Source organism: Hemibagrus wyckioides, linkage group LG18 (assembly GCF_019097595.1).
Source record: "Hemibagrus wyckioides isolate EC202008001 linkage group LG18, SWU_Hwy_1.0, whole genome shotgun sequence".
Taxonomy (NCBI): Eukaryota; Metazoa; Chordata; class Actinopteri; order Siluriformes; family Bagridae; genus Hemibagrus; species Hemibagrus wyckioides.
This window is the reverse complement of record NC_080727.1, coordinates 2,772,501-2,800,132: the sequence shown is the minus strand read 5'-3', so window position 1 is coordinate 2,800,132 and position 27,632 is coordinate 2,772,501. Positions and strand designations below refer to the sequence as shown.

Sequence of the window (27,632 nt, the reverse complement as noted above, 5' to 3'; positions counted from 1 at the left end):
GTCTACTATTGCAGGACGCTCCTCTGTCTGACTGTTTGGAGTGTATCGATGGCCTTGACCTCTCAGACAGCTATAGTCCTGCTAGGTCTGTTAGAAAGGTACATCCTGCCAAATAACAATCACTCCATCTGCGACGCTTTAAAAAAACCATACACAACATTTCATCTTAGTTGTAATGGTGTCTTGTGACCACAGGATGTAGGTTGTGTTGCATTTAAAAATTGTAATTGAGAAGTATAGTTAAGCATCTGCAAGCTTAAGGTACTTTTTTGTGTTTATTTTAAAACCAAGTAATAAATTCCATGAACATTTTTAATTGTAAATCTTCACAGATCTTGGATTACACTACATAGATACGTGATGTCTCCTATTGACCCTGTTATTGACATGGTTTGCTTGATATTTTGGTGAACCATTGTGTTTAATCAATGTGTATTACCCTGTATGTGGTGCTTTTCACCTACAGGGGGAGCTAGTGACCGCCTCTAAAGCTATCATTGAGAAGGAATACCAGCCACGCGTGATCGTCACCAAGACCGGACCAAATCCGTTCAATAAGTTGACCGACCAGGAGCTGGAGGAGTACCGTAAAGAAGTGGAGCTCAAACAGAAAGGACAAGATGGTAAGAATTTCTCAGCATTTCTACCATTTTTTGTACCTTCATTTCTTTTATAATATACTTCTTTGTTGCTTTAACAAATGAGGTTTTGTCCCAGGGGTATAGTTGCAGTGCAGTTCAGCACCTTTACAGCTTTGGAACAAAACTGTTGTTGCTTTCAGTACAGGTTGCTGCTCCCGGCAGATCATCGGTCTCAGTTTCAGGAGGAGTGTCCACTCCTCCTGCCTCCTCAAATCACAATTCTGAGGAGAATCAGCTCATGGCAGCTCCTTCTTCTTCTGATGCTGCCCCAGACCGAAGTACAGAACCTGAGGCAGGATCAGGAAGGATCAGTCCTTCTGGTCCTCCGGAATCTCCACACAAGGACTTTCACTGTGCTGTGCTGAAAGCCCTCAGTGTCACTACAGACTTGTCCGGGCATGATGAGCCTGAACAAGACGGCCAAGCTGAAGGTAGCCTGGTGTGCCATCTACCTGCCCTTGCCTGGCATCCATCCTGCCCTCTGTAGACTTGGAATTGTGTGGTTGACTGTGCTTCTGCACCCTTTCCTTGGTTCTTGCTCTTTTTTTCTCCTGGTGGTACAGTCCAGCAACTCCTGATGTAACCTTAATCCTTACTCATCTCATGGTGCTCCCTTTCCTACTTACCTGGTTCTCAGTGTACCTTCCCTCTTGCCCATTTTCCTTGTACCCCTATCCCGTTGCCCATTTACCTTGTTCCCCTTTGCCCGTTTTCCTTGTAACCCTTTCCCCTTGCCCATTTTCCTTGTACCCCTTTCCCCTTGCCCATTTTCCTTGTACCCCTTTCCCCTTGCCCATTTTCCTTGTACCCCTTTCCCCTTGCCCATTTTCCTTGTACCCCTTTCCCCAGCCCATTTTCCTTGTACCCCTTTCCCCAGCCCATTTTCCTTGTACCCCTTTTCCCTTGACCATTTTCCTTGTACCTCTTTCCCTTTGCCCATTTTCTGTGTACCCCTTTCCTCTTGCCCATTTTCCTTGTAACCATATCCCCTTGCCCATTTTCCTTGTACTCCTTTCCCCTTTGACAATTTACCTTGTACCCCTTTCCCCTTTGCCCATTTTCCTTGTAACCCTTTCCCCTTGCCCATTTTCCTTGTACCCCTTTCTCCAGCCCATTTTCCTTGTACCCCTTTCTCATTGCTCATTTTACTTCTACCCTTTCCCCCTGCCCATGTTCCTTGTACCCCTTGCCTATTTTCCTTGTACCCCTTTCTACTTGCCCATCTTCAGTCCATCTGTGTGCATCTTTATGGTACCCTTTCTCCTTACCCATCACCCTATGTACCTTTTCTCTGTGTCCATCTCTTGATGTACCCTGTCTCCAGGTATACCCTTCTCTTGATGTACCCTGTCTGTCATGTATGTCCCCAGTTTTCCATGTCCATCTCCAATGTACTCTTTCTCCTTAGCTGTCTCTTACCCTTCCTTTTAACCCATTTCTTGATGTACCCTTTCCTCCTCACCTGTCTCACAGTGTACCCGTTACTCATATCTTGATCTATCCTTTCACCTTGCCCATTCCTTGTCCACCTAACCATTCTTCTGATCTACCTTTCTGCTTGAATGTCTCCACTGTACCCTTTCTGTACCCTTTCATTGTTCCCCCACTTTATTTAAGCTGTCTTCCTTAACCATTGCCTTATATACGCTCTCTTTCTGTCTGTTTCCAGTGTACCCTTTCTTCTTTCCTTATCTCTTGGTGTACCTCTTTACCTGTCTCCTGATGTGCCCTTTCTTTTTATCTGTCCCTCTACGTGCCCTTTCTCCTAGTCTTGATCTCCTGATTTATGCATTCTGACTTGTCTTCTAATTTACCATACATTCTTGTCCAAAACCCAGTGTGCCCCTTCTCCTTACCTATCATTAATGTACTCCTTACCCATTTCAAGATCTACACATTCTCCCTACCATCCCTTGATGTTCTCCATATCTTTGTTACCAGTGAATCCTTTCTCCTTATCCATCTCTTGACATATCCTTTCTTCCTCTTCTTCACCAGTTCCCACTAGTCCTTTTCTTCTTGCCCATAACCAATTTACCCTTTCATTCTTATCCTTCACTTGTCCTTTGTCCTTTCCTACCCTCTCCTTTCCCCAAAACTGCATTTCACCCAGTAATATTGGTAAAGAAACCTAGTATGGGCTTAAATGCTTGATGCGATTAGATCATGGGAGTTGGTAACCTCCCGTCCACCCCCGCCCCCCACAGTTTTCATGGCTTAACTCTTTCATAAATCCCGTTTTTAATCTGTGAATCGTCATTCCTGGTGTGGTTTTTAAGTGATTAGATCATGGACACCTTATTCTTGCTTTAGCTGGGATCCAAGCTTCATCCTGACTGGGGTTGTTTGTGGTCTGGATACTAATAAAACGAGCCTCTTGATTGACGTGATCTGTTTGAATATTTGTTGTTTTAGGGTGACGGCAAATCCTTTTACTGTGTGTTTGGTTTTGTGGCATGAGCTTTACCCTCTAACGTGTGTACCTCCCTTGATTCTTCTGGTCTTTACAGCAATAGGAAATCATGTTTTTAAGCTTACCGTGATGACTCGCTTGACACCTTGAACTCATAAAACAGAATATGCAATCAGTTCTGTAAAATATTTTTCATTGTTTGTTTTCAATTCTTTTATAGTATGCACTACTTACATTCCCCCCCCCCCACCCTTTCAGATCAACCACAGGAGTCAGAGGAGTTGGGGAAAGGTCCGAGCCCCACCCGTACCCCGCCAAGCACTCCGATTAGAGTAGAAGAAGGTACGTTCAACCCGGTGGTCGTTCTTCCTTATGCATGGATCTCCGTGTGTATTTTTTTTGGTGTGCCTCAGGGGTTAATGCTAAGAACGCCGCAGTTTCTCTGTCTCACTGTGAACTTTAACAATCATGATCGATTTTTGATGTTTAGTTTGTATGTAATAATAGATCAAGAGGATCAATGGTCACCCATTGGTGTTCATTTATTTCTGTTTGATTATGACTTAGCACTTTCAAAAAGCATCGATTTGGTCCAACATACACACTGCAAAAATCGCCTTGGCTTTTCGTTCATTATTTCCGTTCCACCTCTTGGTCTTTATTACTTTGGATTACACCGATATTGTAATTTGCTCTATTTTATACAGTAGCAAAGGAATAAGTAAATAATTCCATCAAGATTCTAGCTAAGCTAGGTCTCAAGACAATAGACTAAAACTGAGGTGTAATCTAAATCCAATCCCTCGAAATATTCCACCTTTTCTCATCTACTCTTCATACTCATATTTCTCGGGGGTCTTTCCAAGAATGGTGTATAACCATTCTTTTTTTCTCCTGGTGGTCTATTTTTTTTTTTTTTTTTGGGGGTCTTCCCTTTGATTTTCTTTAACATGGTGGCTGTGATTTTGACTTGCATAGACATTTTTTTCTACTGTGCTTTTTTTCTTCTTCGTGGCTGCCTTACAATCAGGAGATGGAAATGCAAAAGAGTACCTGTTGCCATAGTAAGTACTGTCCCACTCCAACTCCCCTTTCACCTACACGCTTGTTTGTAGCTTCCTTCCTTCCTTCTTGCATGCCCTCATTCGCTTTCTCTCCTCTCGGCACTAACCCGTCCTCTTCGGCCTTTGACCTCCTTTCGGTTTTCTTTTGTTAGCTGGAATCGTTTCAAAAGTCTGCTCCTGTCAGTTTTCACTCTCTTTCTCTTTCTTTCTCTCACTATACATATATATTTATATATGTATGTGTGTGTATACGTCCATAAGTGATATACATGTAGGATGTGCGTTTTGCATTCGATACACTTCTATATTCTGATTTTGGAAATGGATGAATAGTTGATCGCATTGGATTTTTCTGCCTTCTGAATTGCTGGAAAATTTGTAACGAGAGTATAAAACGATTAAAAATGTTAAACATCATCATCTTATCAATAAAAGGTACACGGACAAGACATTAAAAAAAACTGTCCTATTGCACCGCCCTGTTGATGTTGCTGTTGATTATTTTCCTGTAACAGCGAGTTCTGAATCGTTTATTCCGCTCACATCACTGCAGATTGACACAATTACATTTTTAATCATTAAAGAACGGCTTTTTATACTTTTAGAATTGTCTCTGTTATCGCTTACATTATTGCAGCTATAAATAAATGTGTTCCCCAATGGTTAAAGGGGATAAAAGGCACTGACACTGGCAATAACTTCGTCCTAACTGAACGATTATTTATTTTACTTTATTCTATAACAAATTATTATACCATAGAACCTCAGGATGCGAGTTTAATTTGTTCTGGAGGCGTGATCTTAATGTGTAAATTTGTATTGGGAATCAGATTTTCCCATAAGAAATAATGTAACTGCTACATGATAATCCGTTCCAGCCACACCAGTATGACCAATACGAAGCGTATGTAAACTGTATGGCTGCTTACAAAGAACTGACCCAAGCCAAGCAATCCATGTCAAGGCTCCTCACAGGAAGTCGTGGAAGCCACCAAGGTTGGGGCTAAAAATAGAACAGACCACCCACGCCACTAATCTGTCAACAAAAAAACACCCGAAAAATCACCTAGCTTTTGAGTGAATGCAACGTCGGTATCGTGGGTTGACTCTTTCGAAACAGCTTTCGCTGACTGAAATAAAATTTGCTTGGCTTTCCACTGATGCAAACAAGTTTTGAACGGCTCCCGGACGTATGCGCAACTTAGCCGGCGATCGGTTCTGTTGGTTCATATGGCGAAAATGCTTCGTATGTCGATGCAAATTTTTTGCGAAATTTCATTTCAATTCAAGGGAAGGCGTTCAGTATACTGAGGATCTACTGTATTTAATAAGTTTATAATTAGCTTTAGACTGGTGCACGTTGCTCTGTAGAAACACTGTTTATGTAAATCAGCTGTTACGGAAAATGAATCAACGTCTCCTAAGCAAGATGTGTGGTGCTGTGCTATAAAGAGAGACATGAAGTGCATAATAGAGATCCTGATCCCATTCTCTGTATTATTATTAATGATATTTACACGCTTGGTGTTGAGAATGAAATCTGACCGGAGCGGCTTGAGGTTCTTCCAGCAGCAAAGCTTCCAGACTCTTCCGCTTCCCGGCCCTCTATTAGATTAACAAACGACTCCCGAGTGCTTTTTTTTTTTCCTGTGCTGTGTATCAACGTGTGTCTAGGTTCTTTACACCAGGTAACGTATGACCTTCATGTTACTGATCCCGGATTCTCGTCTCTCTCCAGGTACACAGTATTCCTTCCTCCTTTAACGCGCTGTGTTAGTGAAAAACGCCGCTTCCTTCTGGCTGAGCAGAGTGAAACCTGCGTCTGAAATTTGAGCTGTTTTTATATGTACATATGTGTGTGTGTGTGTGTGTGTTTGGATGACAGGGTTGATGTTTGACCCTCTATTTTGAAGTCTGTTTGTATTTGAGGTTGGGTTTTTTGCAGCTCTTTGCTGTTGCTCATATGCATGACAAGCGCTCTAGAATCCAAAGCAAGATAATAAAAAAGAAAGGGAAAATTCTTTATTATCGAAAATATTTTAGTTTCTGGGAAAATAAAACACCTCATTTTTTGACGGAGGAGTATTGAAATAATAAATATATAACAGATAAATTTTCCAGATTTGAAATCTAAACATTCCTCTTGTTTATAGTCGTCCACCGTGACGCGTGGTGGTGGTGCTAGCGCTAGCATGAAGCTGAGCATCGCTGGGTTGCTGCTCCGGCTCGACAGCATTTTTTAAGTTTTTTTAAATTGGTTTTGTTGGATGTTTAGTGTTTAGGATGATTTTTTTTATTTATTATAGACAGTCTCTGATGAATAGTTTTCTGAAACCCAGATAGTTTTCTCTTCTGATGGAAAGCACTGATTTAGGGGTTGAACATATAAGCAGATGTTTGTCAGTTCAGATCCCATACACACAGAGTTAGCTTTTAACATCTGGATAATATCCGGTCTTGGTTGTTTGAGGAGGACTGGCTTTTGCCTGAGCGGCTTGCTATTGTGTTTGTGGACGAAAAATTCGATCATGGTAGGATGACGATGTCTGAAGCTGAATTCTGAATGTGTGACGTTTGCTTTCTGAGGTTCCTCTTCCTCACAGACCTGCGTTTCATGTCCTTTATCAACCTTTTTCTAATACTTTCCCCTCTCTGTCTCTCTCTCTCTCCCTCTCTCCCTCTCTCAGAACGGCAGCAGGAGCAGAGCCCTAAAGACGAAAGCGACGCCGCCACTTTAAGACAGACCCTCCCCGACCTGACCCCCGACGAGCCTTCGGAAGCCACCACCTCCGCCCTCCCTGCCGAAGACCCCGCCCCCTCTCAGCCGGACCCCGTTCCAGCTCACATAGACGGGGAGGAGCCAGTCGCCGCTGACGACGCCACCGGTGATGCCGCAGGCGACGCGGGCAGCGACGAGTCTCCCAACAAATCCCCTTCAAAAAAGAAGAAAAAATTCCGCACCCCATCATTTCTAAAGAAAAACAAAAAGAAGTCCGAGTCCTAGAGAGGAAGGAAACTCCTAGGAGAACAAGCCACATGTTCCTTTTTCTTGTTTTAATTTGTTTTATTTTTAAAAAAAAATCTTTTAGCTAACCTCGTGTTCACTTTTAGCTTGTGAATGTCGTCAATTTTTTGTTTTCTGTAATTTTTTTTTTTTAAACGTGTTTTTTTTTTTTGTGTGTGTGTGGCTTCATTACGCATGCGTGTCTCCGCCCACCTTTTAGCAGAGATTTATTTTAACTCCCTGCTTTTGTAAGAAAAGAAAAGAATAAATTTACCAAGCTTAATTAACCACTAAGAATGTAATCGGATTGTATAAAAATGTATTCAAGTGTCTTGAGGAAAAAAAAAAAAATAGGAATGCGATTTAAAAAAATAATAATAATAAAAATTGAAACTGGTTCAATCTGGTTTAAGAAAAAAGAAACAGAAATAAAAAAAAAAAAGCAGCACGGTGCTAAAATTGTCTATTATATCGATTTGCGTCGCATTTGGTCATCTTGCCAAGCAGGTGACCGGCTAACACTCTGTAGCTGATTGTAATCTACTGCGGGATCAAATCGATGGACGCCGTAAAAAACAAAAAACGGCGAGGAGACTCGGCTTAGAGGGAACGGTGACGTTTTCGACGCGGAACAGATTCCGTGATCTAACTAATCGAAGCTCGGAAGACGTGTGTAATCGTATAAAAATGTATATAGCGTAACGAATCTTCACACTTTCCTCATTATCGTAGTTTAATTTCCTAACCTTTGAGATTTCTATGTTTTGCGTTTTATATCTAATGAAAGAAATCTTCACTCAAAGCCGTCGAAATATTTTACACCGTCTTTACATCGTCCTTGACTCTCTCAAATTCTATTATGTTTATTCAGATTCATCATAAATCTTCTGAAAGTTTGTCCCCAGCTGTAATTTCCCGTCACGCTACAAGTCGAATACCTTCAGCCTTGTAACTATAACCAATAAAAATATATAGAAATATAGAAAGAATCTGAATTCTAGCGTTCGTCCAGCTACTGTAGGAGTCGTGGTGATTTTCCCGGTCTCTCCGTGCCGTGTGCTTCATTTCAGCTCGGTTCTAACGTGAAATATATGAAACGTTAAAGATTTCGTAGTCCCTCTGTCATAAACGTCAAGCGAAAGGCGGAGTTTCGGAGATTTAGTAAAATGACAAAAATAATGTCGTGATTAAAATCAGGCCCAGTTTCAGCTCAGAAAAACATTACAGCAACACTAACAGGTCAAAAAGTACTAACTAAAATTGTTTTCGGAATAATATGATGGATTAATTATTCAGACTCTTAAGGCAAGACGCTACAGATGGATTTAAAAAAATAAAAAATATAAAATCTGTATTTTTTTTTCTGTTTTATTGGAAAGATTTTTTTAAAAATTTGCAATTTTTTTTTCAGTTCATGCAAATGAGGCTTGGTTTGATTAAATATGCATAAGTTTACATACTCTTTAAAAATAAAACTGCTGATCTCTGGATGATTTTGAAATTAAGGCGATTATTTATAACTCTCAAAAGAAGAGAAGGAAAGGCTTTTACAGAAACGTTGGAAAATTATTTCTTTACTGAAAATTTATTTTTATTATTTTTTTTCTTTTCTTTTTTTTTAAAAAAATAATATTTTTTCTCAATATAAAAATCACACAAATCCCCCGATTGTCAACATTTCCAACAGAATATTATTTTTAAATTTAAAAATAAATTAAAAAATATAATAAAAGCAATAAAAAAATAAAATAAGAATGAAACATATATTAAATCTGATTTTTAAGGAAAGGAGACTGAAAATGCAGCATGAGTTCATATGTTTCGAGTGGGTGTGAGCGATAAAGTAAAAAGAAACAGATTGGGGATACGACGCGACGTGATTGTGACGAGTGGGCGGAGCTTAATGCCCGATTCGAAGTGGCTACGGTTCGGTAAAAACCAAAAGAGTGAAATCTTTATTGCTAGACGTGTAGGACGTCTTTTCGGACATTTTTTTTTTTTTTTACCCAAATTAATCAAAAGAGATTGTCAGAAACGAGCGATTCTACCTGTAGTGTCTTGCCTTAAAGGGATAATTAACCTGATTATAATAATTAATCATTATATTTCAGCCTTTCTACTTCCATCACTCTCCGTAATAAAGGTGTACTTCTTGGACTTTGTCGCTGCTGTGCTATCATCCAGGGGCATTTCACGAGGTATCTTTATACCTTTAATAAAGAATTCACTGCTAATTGAAGGTTCCAGTAAAAGGTCGCGATGGTAGCATCGGAGTGACCAGGAAGAGTCCAGTTTAGTACCTTTCAGTGTCCACTTAAAAACCTTTCAAACAACTCTCGAGCCCTGTGGTTTATATTTTTCTCATAATTTTTCCGTGCCACAGACATGAGTTGCAGTGTAAACACGGATAAAACACTGTGAGAACATGAAGAGGAGGGATGAGGACTGTCATCTTTATTATTTCTGTCCTGAATATCTCTCTCACACACACACACACACACAGCTGCTGCTTCTCTGGTGTTGCTCTCAGTGTGTATGTGCTGTAGTATACAAGTCCCAACACGTGATGTGAAAGCGAGACAGAGACTGCTGCATTAAACTACAGCCACTAACACCCCCCCCCCCCCCCCGGGTCTCTCCGTCTCCCTCTCTTTTTCTCTCTCTCTCTCTCTCTCTCTCTCGCTCTCTCTGAGTGTGTGAAAAAGCCAGCTGGATTTTTTTTATTTTAGTTTGTAGATTTATTCTGTGCTGTAGGAAATCGTGACATTCACGCCGGATCCGCTCGTATCTCTCCTCCATCCTGCGAAGCTCGGGTTTCTGTGTGACGATACGAGGAAGTTTCCAGAAGAAACCTCGTGCTTTCAAACACCGCCTCCTTCATCTTCTTCACCGCTCTGTGAATTCAGTTCATCTCATTACTGAGCTTTTGTTTTATGATACTCGTTGATATATGGTTTTTTTTTCTTCCCTGACAATAATTCCCATTCTCATTTTCATACCACTGATTATTATTATTATTATTATTATTATTATTATTATTATTATTATTATGATCATGATCATGAATAAAGTTTCTTCTTTCAAAATGTTGTAATGACTCCAAATTTTAAGCGTAAAGTCAATCCGTAAAGCCTTTTTACAGGATTATACAGCTGCTTAGGAATAAAATGCGGACATCTTTCGTGATAAAACCGAATATATCGATAGAAAATGTAAAATAATATCAAGGAAAGATTAACGCTGCTACTGATCCATACAGGTGTTTAAAAGTTCTGCAGGCACATGGAAAAAATCTGTGACTATGAAGTTTAAAATCAAGGAATTTAATAACAATTATATCTAAAATATATAAATATATCTAAAAATATTTTTATTTTATATAATTGTATATATATATTATAAATATTATATTTTTATATAATAAATAGTATTTTATTATATAACTATATTTTTACTGATAATCAATGAAAACAGTAAAAAGAATAAATTAAAAAAATTAATAAATAAAATAATTCTTGTTGAGAACTCGAACACTTTTTTAACCAAAACAATTAGTTAAAAAAAACATATTAAATCTAAAATATCTCTATATATTACAAAAAATATACAAAAATAACAATAATAATAAATTTCATAATAAAATTGAAAAACAAGCATAATAACAAAAATCATGATGATGATGATTATGCTAATAAGAATTTGTTTGTTGAAATAAATATTTATTGTAATTTTTCTTATTTATTTATTTATTTATTATATGTTTATTATATATTAATATATTGAATACCATGAAGAAATAAATTACTATTAATATCTTTTCATGTAAATATTAATATCCCTAAGGATGTTTCATTCTTCTTTGATTGCATTATTTTATATTTTTTATTATATATATATATATATATATATATATATATATATATATATATATATATATATATATATATATATATATATATATATAATTGTTTATTTAATATTTTATATATTTTTTTCTTAATAAATGTTGAATGGGGATAATTCATATTTATATATAGGGGAAATGTATATAATTATTTTTTATTTTTTCTATGTATAAATATAAATTATCCCTATTCAATATTTATTCTATTCGATCACATAATAATAATAATAATAATAATAATTAACCCGACGTCTTGCGCCACGCCGTAGAAAACCCTATTACGCAATGACGTACACTACGTCAGTCTGCGGCGCTGGATCAGCTGACGACTCTGAGGCTTGTAGAGGACAAAACTGCTACAAGCTCAAGCTGAGGAAAAAAACAAGCTCTTTTATCATTTAATATAAATTCCCCGTCACGAGGACGATGTTCCATTAGAGGTCTTTAAAGGTAAGCTACCTCTTACACTTCGAAGAAAGAGAAATCGAATTAGAATAAATAATAATCGGAGACGAATGGACCCGGAAGCTGCGACATGGCATGAATATTGGGGTTCAGGCTAAACGCTCGTCGCCATGGATACGACTAATTGCACGCGAGCTAGCTGGGTTTATGGGGTCGTCGTGTGCTCGTGGTGTTAGAATCATCAGAGTCATTTATTTCGAGCGTGTTTGGTGTCGATAGGTTTGTGCACGAGTGAGACTGGGGTCCGAAACGGCTAGGCTAGCTTTAGCACAGTGCTGTGTTGTGTTATTGCCCAGCAGCCGGATGACTCACTCATCAATACACACACACACACACACACACACACACAGCTGAGATGATCACCATTCACACCTTCTGTTCAACCACATGTCACGTGACAGGAGCTTTGAAACTTTGTGCTCCTCATCTATTATTCATCAAGCAGTCTGCATGCGCTGGATTCTGAGCAGGTGCATTAGTTCAGTGTTTTGGGGGATCTGCTTCACACACTGATTTCCAGCTCGTGAGAGTGTGTGTGTGAGTGTGTGTGTGTGATTAAATGATGATCCACACATTTGCAGGATTGCACAGATGGCTGCACACTTGGTTATGTAATGCAGGAGGCGTGCATCAGGATTGTAGGACAGGTCAGGCTTTAAGAAAATGAGAAGAGCTGTCTGGAGGTTCAGAAGATCAGTGACTTGGAGCTTACACACTGGTTTCCAGCAAGTCGTGTGTGTGTGTGAAATTTTCGGATTTGCTCTGATTACTGAGTGAAATTTTCTGCAAAGATGAATGTGGCTGATCACGACACTGGTTTTATTCATTTATTTGATTATTTGTTAACCCCCCCCCCCCCCCGTGCTTGAATGGTTCTCACTCTAGACGACATTATTTTCATTTCCAGCTTCTTTGAAACATGTTAACCTCGCATGACTCCAAATGATGACTCCTTCCTGGTGCCTCGTTCTTCCTTCTTTTATCTGATCTCAGTGTCAGAAGTCAGGAGTTCAGGGATCGCTCAGCGGAGCACAGGTTCATTGTGTAACATCGGCTTTAGAATGAATAGATAGTTTGATTAGATGTAAGACCAGATATCAGAGCTGTCTCAGCATTAGAGCCTGATTGGAATGTGAAAGAAAAAAGAAAAAAAGATCAGATATGGGTGCAGAAATGGGTGTCTGATCTGTAAAAATAAACCCTGCTAGCAGGACTGACCGCTGCCGTAAGTGTGGAAGAGTGTGGGTTCGTTAGTGCGAGTGCTTGACCATCAGCGTGGGACGAATCAGACGTCTGTGCTGCAGTCCATCACAATCACACACCTGCTTCATCTCTCCATTCAAGTCAGACTGAGCTTCTGGGAAATCCACTGATTCATCTGATCTAAATCTGATTCATCTGATCTAAATCTGATTCATCTGATCTAAATCTGATTCATCTGATCTAAATCTGATTCATCTGATCTAAATCTGACACTTTCAGAAAATATTCCAAAGTGATTGAGGGAAGTGACCATAGAGAGAAGGGAACTTTCTTTCTTTCTTTCTTTCTTTCTTTCTTTCTTTCTTTCTTTCTTTCTTTCTTTCTCTCTCTCTCTCTCTCTCTCTCTCTCTCTCTCTCTCTCTCTCTCTCTCTTTCTTTCTCTCTCTCTTTCTTTCTCTCTTTCTCTCTCTCTCTCTCACAAACCTTCACTTTCACACTGATTCTTAATGGTGTGTGAGTTAACTGTGTGTGAGAGTTAACTGTGTGTGTGTTAACTGTGTGTGTGTTAACTGTGTGTGTGTGTTAACTGTGTGTGTGTTAACTGTGTGTGTGTTAACTGTGTGTGTGTTAACTGTGTGTGTGTTAACTGTGTGTGTGTGTTAACTGTGTGTGTGTGTTAACTGTGTGTGTTAACTGTGTGTGTGTGTGAACTGTGTGTGTGTGTTAACTGTGTGTGTGTGTTAACTGTGTGTGTGTGTTAACTGTGTGTGAGTTAACTGTGTGTGTGTGTTAACTGTGTGTGTGTGTTAACTGTGTGTGTGTTAACTGTGTGTGTGTTAACTGTGTGTGTGTTAACTGTGTGTGTGTTAACTGTGTGTGTGTGTTAACTGTGTGTGAGTTAACTGTGTGTGTGTTAACTGTGTGAGAGTTAACTGTGTGTGTGAGTTAACTGTGTGTGTGTTAACTGTGTGTGAGTTAACTGTGTGTGAGTTAACTGTGTGTGTTAACTGTGTGTGTGTGTTAACTGTGTGTGTGTTAACTGTGTGTGTTAACTGTGTGTGTGTGTTAACTGTGTGTGTGTTAACTGTGTGAGAGTTAACTGTGTGTGTGAGTTAACTGTGTGTGAGTTAACTGTGTGTGAGTTAACTGTGTGTGAGTTAACTGTGTGTGTTAACTGTGTGTGTGTGTTAACTGTGTGTGTGTGAGTTAACTGTGTGTGTTAACTGTGTGTGTGTGTTAACTGTGTGTGTGTTAACTGTGTGAGAGTTAACTGTGTGTGTGAGTTAACTGTGTGTGTGTTAACTGTGTGTGTGTGTTAACTGTGTGTGTGTGTTAACTGTGTGTGTGTGTTAACTGTGTGTGAGTTAACTGTGTGTGTGTGTTAACTGTGTGTGTGTGTTAACTGTGTGTGTGTGTTAACTGTGTGTGTGTGTTAACTGTGTGTGTGTTAACTGTGTGTGAGTTAACTGTGTGTGTTAACTGTGTGTGTGTGTGTTAACTGTGTGTGTGTTAACTGTGTGAGAGTTAACTGTGTGTGTGAGTTAACTGTGTGTGTGTTAACTGTGTGTGTGTGTTAACTGTGTGTGTGTGTTAACTGTGTGTGTGTGTTAACTGTGTGTGTGTGTTAACTGTGTGTGAGTTAACTGTGTGTGTGTTAACTGTGTGTGTGTGTTAACTGTGTGTGTGTGTTAACTGTGTGTGTGTGTTAACTGTGTGAGAGTTAACTGTGTGAGAGTTAACTGTGTGTGTGTTAACTGTGTGTGTGTGTTAAGTGTGTGTGTGTTAACTGTGTGTGTGTTAACTGTGTGTGTGTTAACTGTGTGTGTGTTAACTGTGTGTGTGTGTTAACTGTGTGTGTGTGTTAACTGTGTGTGTGTTAACTGTGTGTGTGTGTTAACTGTGTGTGTGTGTTAACTGTGTGTGAGTTAACTGTGTGTGTGAGTTAACTGTGTGTGTGAGTTAACTGTGTGTGTGTGTTAACTGTGTGTGTGTGTTAACTGTGTGTGTGTGTTAACTGTGTGTGTGTGTTAACTGTGTGTGTGAGTTAACTGTGTGTGTGTTAACTGTGTGTGTGTGTTAACTGTGTGTGTGTTAACTGTGTGTGTGTGTTAACTGTGTGTGTGTGTTAACTGTGTGTGTGTTAACTGTGTGTGTGAGTTAACTGTGTGTGTGAGTTAACTGTGTGTGTGAGTTAACTGTGTGTGTGTGTTAACTGTGTGTGTTAACTGTGTGTGTGTGTTAACTGTGTGTGAGTTAACTGTGTGTGAGTTAACTGTGTGTGAGTTAACTGTGTGTGTGAGTTAACTGTGTGTGTGAGTTAACTGTGTGTGTGTGTTAACTGTGTGTGTGTGTTAACTGTGTGTGTGTGTTAACTGTGTGTGTGTGTTAACTGTGTGTGTGAGTTAACTGTGTGTGTGAGTTAACTGTGTGTGTGAGTTAACTGTGTGTGTGAGTTAACTGTGTGTGTGTGTTAACTGTGTGTGTGTGTTAACTGTGTGTGTGTGTTAACTGTGTGTGTGTGTTAACTGTGTGTGTGAGTTAACTGTGTGTGTGAGTTAACTGTGTGTGTTAACTGTGTGTGTGTGTTAACTGTGTGTGTGTTAACTGTGTGTGTGTGTTAACTGTGTGTGTGAGTTAACTGTGTGTGTGAGTTAACTGTGTGTGTGTTAACTGTGTGTGTGAGTTAACTGTGTGTGTGTGTTAACTGTGTGTGTGTGTTAACTGTGTGTGTGTGTTAACTGTGTGTGTTAACTGTGTGTGTGTGTTAACTGTGTGTGTGTGTTAACTGTGTGTGTGTGTTAACTGTGTGTGTGTTAACTGTGTGTGTGTTAACTGTGTGTGTGAGTTAACTGTGTGTGAGTTAACCGTGTGTGTGAGTTAACCGTGTGTGTGTGTTAACCGTGTGTGTGAGTTAACCGTGTGTGTGAGTTAACCGTGTGTGTGTGTTAACCGTGTGTGTGTGTTAACCGTGTGTGTGTGTTAACTGTGTGTGTGAGTTAACTGTGTGTGTGTGTTAACTGTGTGTGTGTGTTAACTGTGTGTGTGTGTTAACTGTGTGTGTGTGTTAACTGTGTGTGTGAGTTAACTGTGTGTGTGTTAACTGTGTGTGTGTTAACTGTGTGTGAGTTAACTGTGTGTGAGTTAACTGTGTGTGAGTTAACTGTGTGTGAGTTAACTGTGTGTGAGTTAACTGTGTGTGTGTGTTAACTGTGTGTGTGTGTTAACTGTGTGTGAGTTAACTGTGTGTGTGAGTTAACTGTGTGTGTGTGTTAACTGTGTGTGTGTTAACTGTGTGTGTGAGTTAACTGTGTGTGAGTTAACTGTGTGTGTGAGTTAACTGTGTGTGTGTATTAACTGTGTGTGTGTGTTAACTGTGTGTGTGTGTTAACTGTGTGTGTGAGTTAACTGTGTGTGTGTTAACTGTGTGTGTGTTAACTGTGTGTGTGTTAACTGTGTGTGTGTGTTAACTGTGTGTGTGTTAACTGTGTGTGTGAGTTAACTGTGTGTGTGAGTTAACTGTGTGTGTGTGAGTTAACTGTGTGTGTGTGAGTTAACTGTGTGTGTGTGAGTTAACTGTGTGTGTGTTAACTGTGTGTGTGTTAACTGTGTGTGTGTTAACTGTGTGTGTGTGTTAACTGTGTGTGTGTTAACTGTGTGTGTGAGTTAACTGTGTGTGTGAGTTAACTGTGTGTGTGTGAGTTAACTGTGTGTGTGTGAGTTAACTGTGTGTGTGTGAGTTAACTGTGTGTGTGTGTTAACTGTGTGTGTGTTAACTGTGTGTGTGTGTTAACTGTGTGTGAGTTAACTGTGTGTGAGTTAACTGTGTGTGAGTTAACTGTGTGTGTGAGTTAACTGTGTGTGTGTGTTAACTGTGTGTGTGTGTTAACTGTGTGTGTGAGTTAACTGTGTGTGTGAGTTAACTGTGTGTGTGAGTTAACTGTGTGTGTGAGTTAACTGTGTGTGTGAGTTAACTGTGTGTGTTAACTGTGTGTGTGTGTTAACTGTGTGTGTGTGTTAACTGTGTGTGTGAGTTAACTGTGTGTGTGAGTTAACTGTGTGTGTGAGTTAACTGTGTGTGAGTTAACTGTGTGTGTGTTAACTGTGTGTGTGTTAACTGTGTGTGTGTGTTAACTGTGTGTGTGAGTTAACTGTGTGTGTGTTAACTGTGTGTGTGTGTTAACTGTGTGTGAGTTAACTGTGTGTGAGTTAACTGTGTGTGAGTTAACTGTGTGAGTTAACTGTGTGTGAGTTAACTGTGTGTGTGTGTTAACTGTGTGTGTGTGTTAACTGTGTGTGTGTTAACTGTGTGTGAGTTAACTGTGTGTGTGTTAACTGTGTGTGAGAGTTAACTGTGTGTGAGAGTTAACTGTGTGTGTGTTAACTGTGTGTGTGTGTTAACTGTGTGTGTTAACTGTGTGTGTGTTAACTGTGTGTGTGTTAACTGTGTGTGTGAGTTAACTGTGTGTGTGAGTTAACTGTGTGTGTGAGTTAACTGTGTGTGTGTGTTAACTGTGTGTGAGTTAACTGTGTGTGTGAGTTAACTGTGTGTGTGTGTTAACTGTGTGTGTGTTAACTGTGTGTGTGAGTTAACTGTGTGTGTGAGTTAACTGTGTGTGTGTGTTAACTGTGTGTGTGTGTTAACTGTGTGTGTGTGTTAACTGTGTGTGTGAGTTAACTGTGTGTGTGAGTTAACTGTGTGTGTGTTAACTGTGTGTGTGTTAACTGTGTGTGAGTTAACTGTGTGTGAGTTAACTGTGTGTGAGTTAACTGTGTGTGAGTTAACTGTGTGTGAGTTAACTGTGTGTGAGTTAACTGTGTGTGTGTGTTAACTGTGTGTGTGTGTTAACTGTGTGTGTGTGTTAACTGTGTGTGTGTGTTAACTGTGTGTGAGTTAACTGTGTGTGTGTGTTAACTGTGTGTGTGTTAACTGTGTGTGTGAGTTAACTGTGTGTGAGTTAACTGTGTGTGTGAGTTAACTGTGTGTGTGTATTAACTGTGTGTGTGTGTTAACTGTGTGTGTGTGTTAACTGTGTGTGTGTGTTAACTGTGTGTGTGTGTTAACTGTGTGTGTGAGTTAACTGTGTGTGTGTTAACTGTGTGTGTGTTAACTGTGTGTGTGTTAACTGTGTGTGTGAGTTAACTGTGTGTGTGTGAGTTAACTGTGTGTGTGTGAGTTAACTGTGTGTGTGTGAGTTAACTGTGTGTGTGAGTTAACTGTGTGTGAGTTAACTGTGTGTGAGTTAACTGTGTGTGTGTTAACCGTGTGTGTGTGTTAACCGTGTGTGTGTGTTAACCGTGTGTGAGTTAACCGTGTGTGAGTTAACCGTGTGTGAGTTAACCGTGTGTGAGTTAACCGTGTGTGTGTTAACCGTGTGTGTGTTAACCGTGTGTGAGTTAACCGTGTGTGAGTTAACCGTGTGTGAGTTAACCGTGTGTGTGTTAACCGTGTGTGAGTTAACCGTGTGTGTGTTAACCGTGTGTGAGTTAACCGTGTGTGAGTTAACCGTGTGTGAGTTAACCGTGTGTGTGTTAACCGTGTGTGTGTTAACCGTGTGTGTGTTAACCGTGTGTGAGTTAACCGTGTGTGAGTTAACCGTGTGTGAGTTAACCGTGTGTGAGTTAACCGTGTGTGAGTTAACCGTGTGTGAGTTAACCGTGTGTGTGTTAACTGTCTCTGTTAACTGTCTGTGTTAACTGTTTGTTTTTATTGTGTGTCTTTAGTATTTTGAAATGGTCACTTAAGTGCTTTACAAGTGCTGTTTGAGGATGGGGGGGCTCAGCTCTTCTTTCTTTCTTTCTTTCTGTCTGTCTGTCTGTCTGTCTGTCTGTCTGTCTGTCTGTCTGATGTCTCTGTGCGGTGTGTGTGTGATGTCTCTGTGTGGTGTGTGTGTGATGTCTCTGTGTGTGTGTGGTGTGTGATGTCTCTGTGCGGTGTGTGTGTGATGTCTCTGTGCGGTGTGTGTGTGATGTCTCTGTGCGGTGTGTGGTGTGTGATGTCTCTGTGCGGTGTGTGGTGTGTGATGTCTCTGTGTGTGTGTGGTGTGTGATGTCTCTGTGTGTGTGTGTGGTGTGTGATGTCTCTGTGTGTGTGTGGTGTGTGATGTCTCTGTGTGTGTGTGGTGTGTGATGTCTCTGTGTGTGTGTGGTGTGTGATGTCTCTGTGTGTGTGTGGTGTGTGATGTCTCTGTGTGTGTGTGGTGTGTGATGTCTCTGTGTGTGTGTGGTGTGTGATGTCTCTGTGTGTGTGTGGTGTGTGATGTCTCTGTGTGTGTGTGGTGTGTGATGTCTCTGTGTGTGTGTGGTGTGTGATGTCTCTGTGTGTGTGTGGTGTGTGATGTCTCTGTGTGTGTGTGGTGTGTGATGTCTGTGTGTGTGTGTGGTGTGTGATGTCTCTGTGTGTGTGTGATGTCTCTGTGTGTGTGTGGTGTGTGATGTCTCTGTGTGGTGTGTGTGTGTGATGTCTCTGTGTGTGTGTGTGGTGTGTGATGTCTCTGTGTGGTGTGTGTGATGTCTCTGTGTGGTGTCTCTGTGTGGTGTGTGTGTGTGTGCTGTATTACACATGGTCTCGTCATATTTCAGGATTCTGAGTCCAGATTTAAACTCCTGACAGTTCATCAGTATCGCATGAGTCTTGTCCATGAGACACATCATCACAGACACAGCCTCACTCCCTTACTGCCTCACTGTTCACTGGCTTACTGCCTCGTCCCAAATCAGTTCTCCACAACTAACAGTCCTGTTCACGTACAGCTGTGTGTGTGTGTGTGTGTGTGTGTGTGTGTGTGTGTGTGATCATGATCATTGATTAGTGTGAAGGTTACAGATAGATCTGTTCTCGTCCGGTCAGTATCCCGGTGTTCTGTCCTCTTCATGATTCACGTTTTTTCGTTCTGGAGAAATACATTTTTTACTAAAGTAATTTTAGAGGTTTTAGTGAAATAATTCAGAATGGAGAATTCTAAACTCCGGCTGAAGCTCGCTCCGTTAGTGAGGATTAAATCCTTGTTTCGGAAACTCCATGACAAGTTTGCCATGAAACGCTATAAACTGGAAAGGTAGAGATCTTTCTTTCTTTCTTTCTTTCTTTCTTTCTTTCTTTCTTTCTTTCTTTCTTTCTTTCTTTCTTTCTTTCTTTCTTTCTTTCTCTCTCTCTCTCTCTCTCTCTCTCTCTCTCTCTCTCTCTCTCTCTCTCTCTTTCTCTCTCTCTTTCTCTCTCTCTTTCTTTCTTTGCTTAGTTTCTCTCTCTCTCACTCTGTTCATCACAGTAGTATGGAGTTGTTATAACAGTGTTATACCAGTCTGTTCTTCTTCCTCTTCTTCTCTTTACCATGTCTCCCTGAGTGTTTTTTGTTTTTCGCACCGTTCTGTATAAACACTCCCAGTCCCTGAGATCACGCCTGTATTTCCTGGATCTTGTGTATGAAGTGAATAATACCTGAAGCTTCTGACCTGCATGTGCAGGATGTTTGTGTTGTGTCTCTGCCGTGTGATTGGCTGATTCCATGACTGAGTGACTAGCCAGTGAATTATAGCTCTCTTGTCCAGAACGCTTGGCCGGATCTCTGCAGGACAAGGCGATAATAAAGAATGACGTGTTATATTGGCGAGACAGAGAGAGGGGGTTGCTGGGAGAATTGATGAGCGCACCACTCTTCATGCCTGGCTGCGTTAGCTGCAGCGGATAGCGACTGTGCCAATGATCTATTTTTCACTCTTCAGCCTAATGAAATCCACTGGCTTTTAGCGGATGGACGTGTGGACGAAGGCCAGCTGGGAAACTAATGATTACCTCCTCAATCATCTCTCTCTCTCTCTCTCTCTCTCTCTTTATTCCTCTGTAATATGGACTGCTTTTAAATCTAGACAGATGCTGGGAATGAAACTATTTATTGATGAGAGGAAGAATTACAGTGCTTTCTGTCTGTCTGTCTGTCTGTCTGTCTGTCTGTTTTCTTTCTTTCTTTCTTTCTTTCTTTCTTTCTTTCTTTCTTTCTTTCTTTCTTTCTTTCTTTCTTTCTTTCTTTTTCTTTTTGTCTTTCTTTCTTTGTCCTTCTTTCTAGAAGCTAGTTAAAGCACTTGTCCTAATCCGTTATCGTTTCTGTCGTAGTCTGGTATTTTTAATCATTATATTCTGTGATGTTTTCTTTGAGGAGGTGTATATTAAACGTTTCGAAAGGAGTCTCCAGTGTCAGAGGTTCTTTAAGAGAGGTTTTAAACACAGGAACCAAAATGTGACGTGTTTTCGTGACTGTTGTTCTGTAATTAATTAAAATAAAAAGTTTGTTTATTTCCGGAGTCTCAGAGGAAGTAAAACACTCCAGCACAATGCTGTAACTGGAAAATCATCAACCCCTGTTTTTTTCTGTGTCACAGTTTGCAAGAGAACATGTCTGGAAACAGTCTGGTATTACCCATAGTGCTGTGGGGCCGCACCGCTCCCACACACTGCATCTCCAGCCTGCTGGTCATGGACGACCTGGCCACCATCATCAGCGGCTGCCACGACGGTCAGATCTGCATTTGGGACTTGACCCCTGACCTGGAGGTGAGAGATCGCACCGGCTCCACCCCAACCCCCTTCTCTCCTGTGTTCTGGTTTATACAAATTTTATAGATGTTTAGTTTAAAGCTCATGATGTTGTTTGGGTCGTACAGATTAACCCGCGGGCTCTGCTGTTTGGACACAGCACCTCTGTCACCTGTCTGTCCAAGGCCAGCGCGAGCAGTGACAAACAGTACATGGTCAGCGCATCAGAGAGCGGGTGGGTGCACAGGCTGTTCAACACGGAAAGTAGTTAAATATAACGTGTGTGTGTGATAGAAAGAGAGAGACATTACTTGGCTTGTATCTCTGTAGAATGATCAAGTAAGATAAAGGCATTGTGAAAACTGTCTCTTGTGCTGCAGATACACACAGACTATAAATAGTACAACACTTCAGGATGTGTGATTATTTATTTATTTATTTATTTATTTATTTATTTATTTTCTGTGTCTGTTTTTGTGTAGGGAGATGTGTCTATGGGATGTCAATGATGGTCGCTGCATTGAGTTCACTAAGCTGGCCTGTGCTCACACGGGAATACAGGTAACACATCTACTACACTCTATAACACTATACTTTATTATACCATACTCCTTATAAGATCACTTTATTACACTATACTCCCTCTAGGCTCACATTATTACACTATACTCCTTATAAGATCACTTTATTACACTATACTCCCTCTAGGCTCACATTATTACACTATACTCCTTATAAGATCACTTTATTACACTATACTCCCTCTAGGCTCACATTATTACACTATACTCCTTATAAGATCACTTTATTACACTATACTCCCTCTAGGCTCACATTATTACACTATACTCCTTATAAGATCACTATTACACTATACTCCCTCTAAGATCACTTTATTACACTGTACTCCCTCTAGGCTTACTTTATTACACTATACTCCTTATAAGATCACTTTATTACCCTATACTCCTTCTAAGCTTATTTTATTACACTATACTCCTTCTAGGCTCACATTATTACACTATACTCCCTCTAAGATCACTATTACACTATACTCCTTATAAGATCACTTTATTACACTATACTCCCTCTAGGATCACTTTATTACACTATACTCCCTCTAAGATCACATTATTACACTATACTCCCTCTAAGATCACATTATTACACTATACTCCCTCTAAGATCACTTTATTACACTATACTCCCTCTAGGATCACTTTATTACACTATACTCCCTCTAGGCTCACTTTATTACACTATACTCCCTCTAGGCTCACTTTATTACACTATACTCCCTCTAGGCTCACTTTATTACACTATACTCCCTCTAAGATCACTTTATTACACTATACTCCCTCTAAGATCACATTATTACACTATACTCCCTCTAAGATCACTATTACACTATACTCCCTCTAGGATCACTTTATTACACTATACTCCCTCTAGGCTCACTTTATTACACTATACTCCCTCTAGGCTCACTTTATTACACTATACTCCCTCTAGGCTCACTTTATTACACTATACTCCCTCTAGGATCACTTTATTACACTATACTCCCTCTAAGATCACATTATTACACTATACTCCCTCTAAGATCACTATTACACTATACTCCCTCTAGGATCACTTTATTACACTATACTCCCTCTAGGCTCACTTTATTACACTATACTCCCTCTAGGCTCACTTTATTACACTATACTCCCTCTAGGCTCACTTTATTACACTATACTCCCTCTAAGATCACTTTATTACACTATACTCCCTCTAGGCTCACTTTATTACACTATACTCCTTATAAGATCACTTTATTACACTATACTCCCTCTAGGCTCACTTTATTACACTATACTCCCTCTAGGCTCACTTTATTACACTATACTCCCTCTAAGATCACTATTACACTATACTCCTTATAAGATCACTTTATTACACTATACTCCCTCTAAGATCACTATTACACTATACTCCTTATAAGATCACTTTATTACACTATACTCCCTCTAAGATCACTTTATTACACTATACTCCCTCTAGGCTCACTTTATTACACTATACTCCCTCTAGGCTCACTTTATTACACTATACTCCTTATAAGATCACTTTATTACACTATACTCCCTCTAGGCTCACTTTATTACACTATACTCCTTATAAGATCACTTTATTACACTATACTCCCTCTAGGCTCACTTTATTACACTATACTCCCTCTAGGCTCACTTTATTACACTATACTCCTTATAAGCTCACTTTATTACACTATACTCCCTCTAGGCTCACTTTATTACACTATACTCCCTCTAGGCTCACTTTATTACACTATACTCCTTATAAGATCACTTTATTACACTATACTCCCTCTAGGCTCACTTTATTACACTATACTCCCTCTAGGCTCACTTTATTACACTATACTCCTTATAAGCTCACTTTATTACACTATACTCCCTCTAGGCTAACTTTATTACACTATACTCCCTCTAGGCTCACTTTATTACACTATACTCCCTCTAGGCTCACTTTATTACACTATACTCCCTCTAGGCTCACTTTATTACACTATACTCCTTATAAGCTCACTTTATTACACTATACTCCCTCTAGGCTAACTTTATTACACTATACTCCCTCTAGGCTCACTTTATTACACTATACTCCCTCTAGGCTCACTTTATTACACTATACTCCTTATAAGCTCACTTTATTACACTATACTCCCTCTAGGCTCACTTTATTACACTATACTCCCTCTAGGCTCACTTTATTACACTATACTCCTTATAAGCTCACTTTATTACACTATACTCCCTCTAGGCTCACTTTATTACACTATACTCCCTCTAGGCTCACTTTATTACACTATACTCCCTCTAGGCTCACTTTATTACACTATACTCCCTCTAGGCTCACTTTATTACACTATACTCCCTCTAAGATCACTTTATTACACTATACTCCCTCTAGGCTCACTTTATTACACTATACTCCCTCTAGGCTCACTTTATTACACTATACTCCCTCTAGGCTCACTTTATTACACTATACTCCCTCTAAGATCACTTTATTACACTATACTCCCTCTAGGCTCACTTTATTACACTATACTCCCTCTAAGATCACTTTATTACACTATACTCCCTCTAAGATCACTTTATTACACTATACTCCCTCTAGGCTCACTTTATTACACTATACTCCTTATAAGATCACTTTATTACACTATACTCCCTCTAGGCTCACTTTATTACACTATACTCCCTCTAGGCTCACTTTATTACACTATACTCCCTCTAGGATCACTTTATTACACTATACTCCCTCTAGGCTCACTTTATTACACTATACTCCTTATAAGATCACTTTATTACACTATACTCCCTCTAGGCTCACTTTATTACACTATACTCCCTCTAGGCTCACTTTATTACACTATACTCCTTGTAAGCTCACTTTACTACTCCACACTCATTCTGAGGTCACTTTACTACCCCACTCTACCTCTGACCTTAGTTACTACACCACACTACCTTGGAGGTCACAGTACTACACTCTGCTACTACTGACCTCCCTATGACCTGTGCTATTTTACACCACTACACTATACTACAAGACATTTAACTCACTATACTAAAGGCTACTACTTCTAAATCTACTACGCTCTTATCCCTTTTTCCTTTCCCTATCTTTTGTCCCGTTAATCACAGTTCTACCAGTTCACTATTGGGACCCAGCGTGAGGGTCGTCTCCTGTGTCACGGTCACTACCCGGAGATCCTCGTGGTGGATGCCACCAGCCTGGAGGTTCTTTACTCTCTGGTGTCCAAAATATCTCCTGACTGGATCAGCTCCATGAGCATTATCCGCTCCCATCGCACCCAGGGTACGGGCTGTCTGGCTCACACACACACACAGGTTCAGCTCTCTTCTGATTATATTTAGGGTTGTTAAAATAGTCTGTGTGTGTGTGTTGCAGAAGACACAGTGGTGGCTGTCTCTGTGACTGGGATTCTGAAGGTGTGGATCATCACAGCAGAAGTGAGCCGAATGCAGGTATGCGCTCTGACCTAACACACACTCTCTTAGTCCTTGTTTTGACCACATATCTTAATTTATTGTGTGTGTTTGTGTGTGTATGTGTGTGTGGGTGTGTTCTGTCAGGACCTGGACCCTGTGTTTGAGGAAGAGTCCAAGCCAATCTACTGCCAGAATTGCCAGAGTATTTCATTCTGCACCTTCACACAGCTGTCTCTGCTCGTCGTCTGCTCCAAATACTGGAGGGTCAGTAAGAGTAACAGTAACACAGTGTCTAGAGCAAACTATAGGCTAGTCGGTCAGACTTTGATGTTGTGTGTGTGTATGTTGTAGGTGTTTGACGCTGGAGATTTCTCGCTCCTGTGCTCTGTGCCCAGTGAGAACGATCAGTCGTGGACAGGAGGAGAGTTTATCGCCGCTGATAAAGTTATAATCTGGACCGAGGACGGCTGCAGCTACATCTACAAACTTCCGGCCAGGTAACTGACCCACAGGTGTTCATCAGGCCTGGGGTCCTGAGGGACCTAATGAGGAGGTCACAGGGGGTGGAGGTTAGAGAGACGGACAGTTGGAAAGAAAGCTCACAGGATTGAAAAGATGAAAGATACTTTATCTAGCAGTAAGAGCAGGCCAGGTTGGTCAAGAATGTTTGTGGGATTGGTCAGAATTCCTTGTAGAGTGGTGGGAGTGGTCTCATCATATGGACCAACAGGCTACACACACAACTAAACTAAGCTTAATATAGATTAGGAAGAAAGAAAAGCTTCAACCTTTCATGATTCATACATAAATTATTTGTGTGTGTGTGTGTTTGTGTGCGCTGTAGCTGTCTTCCAGCCAGTGAACACTTCCGGAGTGATGTAGGGAAAACAGCAGAAGGTTCCATCCCTCCTCTGGTGTACAGCATTGCGGATCGGGCAGACAAACAGGTCAGACACACACACACACTAAATCATGTGTAGCACAGGAGGTTGTTGTGTGATTTCAGGCACACGATCATTAACCTTTTACCAGCCTTCAATGTTGTGTGTTCTGTATTTGTCGTATTTTTTTATGCTTAATTTAATTCTATTTTTGTCTTTTACATTGTGTCTCTGTGCTTTTTGTTATGTGTGTATTGTATAGAATTGTGTATTATATGCTTATGATTTCGTGTTTGTGTGTTGTGGCCACTCCGACCGCTCCTCTTCCTCCGGCTCCACCGCAGCTGGAGGAGGAGTGCGAGGGCCAGTGTGTTATCGTGTGTATTCCCGACAGCGCATCCGGTCCGGAGCTCTACACTCCTGAGCTGCTGTACCTCCAGCGGCCTCTAGAGGCACCAGTAAGAACCTCAGACAGCTGGACGCAGGCGCACTGCCTCACCTAGGCACTAGGGGTCTCTCTTTCTCTCTCTCTCTGTCTGTGTGTGTGTGTGTGTGAGAGAGAGAGATTCCATGGGCATCCACTGAATTATTCACCTCCTGAAGAAGTTAAACAAAAAGTGTCATGATATCAGACTTATTTGACCTTGCTGTGGAAAAAAAAAACTAACCTTCTAATCCACCCATGAGACCTTCATCACGGTTTCTTTCAGCGGTGAATATTATCGGATGTTCCTGAGAGCTCCCTGTCGGTGCGCCTGCCTCCGCGTCGCTGTCTGATTAGCCAGTTTCCTTCGCTCACACTGATTCGCCCGGTCTCATGCTCCTCCCACTAGAACTGACCGATCACTGACCAATCCCTTCATCTGTCTTCACCTGGTGAAGATGCATGCAAAGTCCCCAAGCTTGTTTAGAGGATCACAGCTAGAGAGCTAACACAGTGCTAAACACAGTCATGGTAGATAAAGAATTTACCTTAATTAAAAAAAAAAGTCATTTAGCCATGACGCGAGATCTTCATTTGGAAGATTTTACTGTATTTTCTGGACTATGTGACACTGTAATGCCACTTTTCCGTAAACTTTATAATCCTTATTGCTTATAAATACAGAAAAAACACTCTTGGAAAGAATTACTGCGTTTAGTTAAGCATACGTTGGTTATGTTTATTATTGCGGTTCAAAACATATCCACTAGAGGGCGGCATTTAATAATCCGTAACCATTCAAATGCAGATAAATCCAAATCAGGAGTTTGAGTTGTTAATACAGCTATTTTTATTCATCACACCAATAGAAAAACAATTAAACCTTTCGATTTAAGATATTCTTTCTTAAACTCCGTATTAAACACCGAAATAGCCGATTAATGTTGTTGCAAGTTGGCTGACTCTTGTATCAACAACCACCTCGGAAGCTCCGCCCACATGATACAAAAACATTCGATTTTTTTTTTTAGCGTTTTTCTGGCCACAAGCTTCAGAATGCAATCGCTTCTCCAGACCAAAT

General features: G+C 40.3%; 2 protein-coding genes across 20 annotated transcripts in view; both read left to right on the top strand.

Annotated features, from left to right (window-relative positions):
* add1 (adducin 1 (alpha)) overlaps positions 1-10,208 on the top strand; it is a 43,402-nt gene extending 33,194 nt beyond the window's left edge. For 4 of the 16 annotated variants that reach the window (XM_058414864.1, XM_058414861.1, XM_058414859.1 and 1 more), the window contains 5 exons: positions 15-98; positions 467-623; positions 782-1,072; positions 3,313-3,396; positions 6,806-10,208. In XM_058414864.1, the coding sequence (XP_058270847.1) occupies positions 15-98; positions 467-623; positions 782-1,072; positions 3,313-3,396; positions 6,806-7,122 (933 nt within the window). In that variant the 3' untranslated portion in view covers positions 7,123-10,208. Of the gene's footprint in view, positions 1-14; positions 99-466; positions 624-781; positions 1,073-3,312; positions 3,397-4,084; positions 4,120-6,805 lie in introns of those variants that run through there. The other 12 variants (XM_058414874.1, XM_058414871.1, XM_058414867.1 and 9 more) reach the window with 7 other exon arrangements.
* Positions 10,209-11,330: 1,122 nt separating this feature from the next.
* Positions 11,331-27,632, top strand: part of LOC131368943 (WD repeat-containing protein 7) — a 161,679-nt gene continuing 145,377 nt past the window's right edge. For 3 of the 4 annotated variants that reach the window (XM_058415200.1, XM_058415199.1, XM_058415202.1), the window contains exons 1-10: positions 11,331-11,476; positions 21,068-21,239; positions 21,350-21,456; positions 21,704-21,782; positions 24,938-25,112; positions 25,206-25,282; positions 25,391-25,510; positions 25,598-25,743; positions 26,091-26,193; positions 26,472-26,585. In XM_058415200.1, coding sequence (XP_058271183.1) covers positions 21,081-21,239; positions 21,350-21,456; positions 21,704-21,782; positions 24,938-25,112; positions 25,206-25,282; positions 25,391-25,510; positions 25,598-25,743; positions 26,091-26,193; positions 26,472-26,585 — 1,080 coding nt within the window. In that variant the 5' untranslated portion in view covers positions 11,331-11,476; positions 21,068-21,080. The remainder of the gene's footprint in view (positions 11,477-21,067; positions 21,240-21,349; positions 21,457-21,703; positions 21,783-24,937; positions 25,113-25,205; positions 25,283-25,390; positions 25,511-25,597; positions 25,744-26,090; positions 26,194-26,471; positions 26,586-27,632) is intronic. The other variant, XM_058415201.1, reaches the window with a different exon arrangement.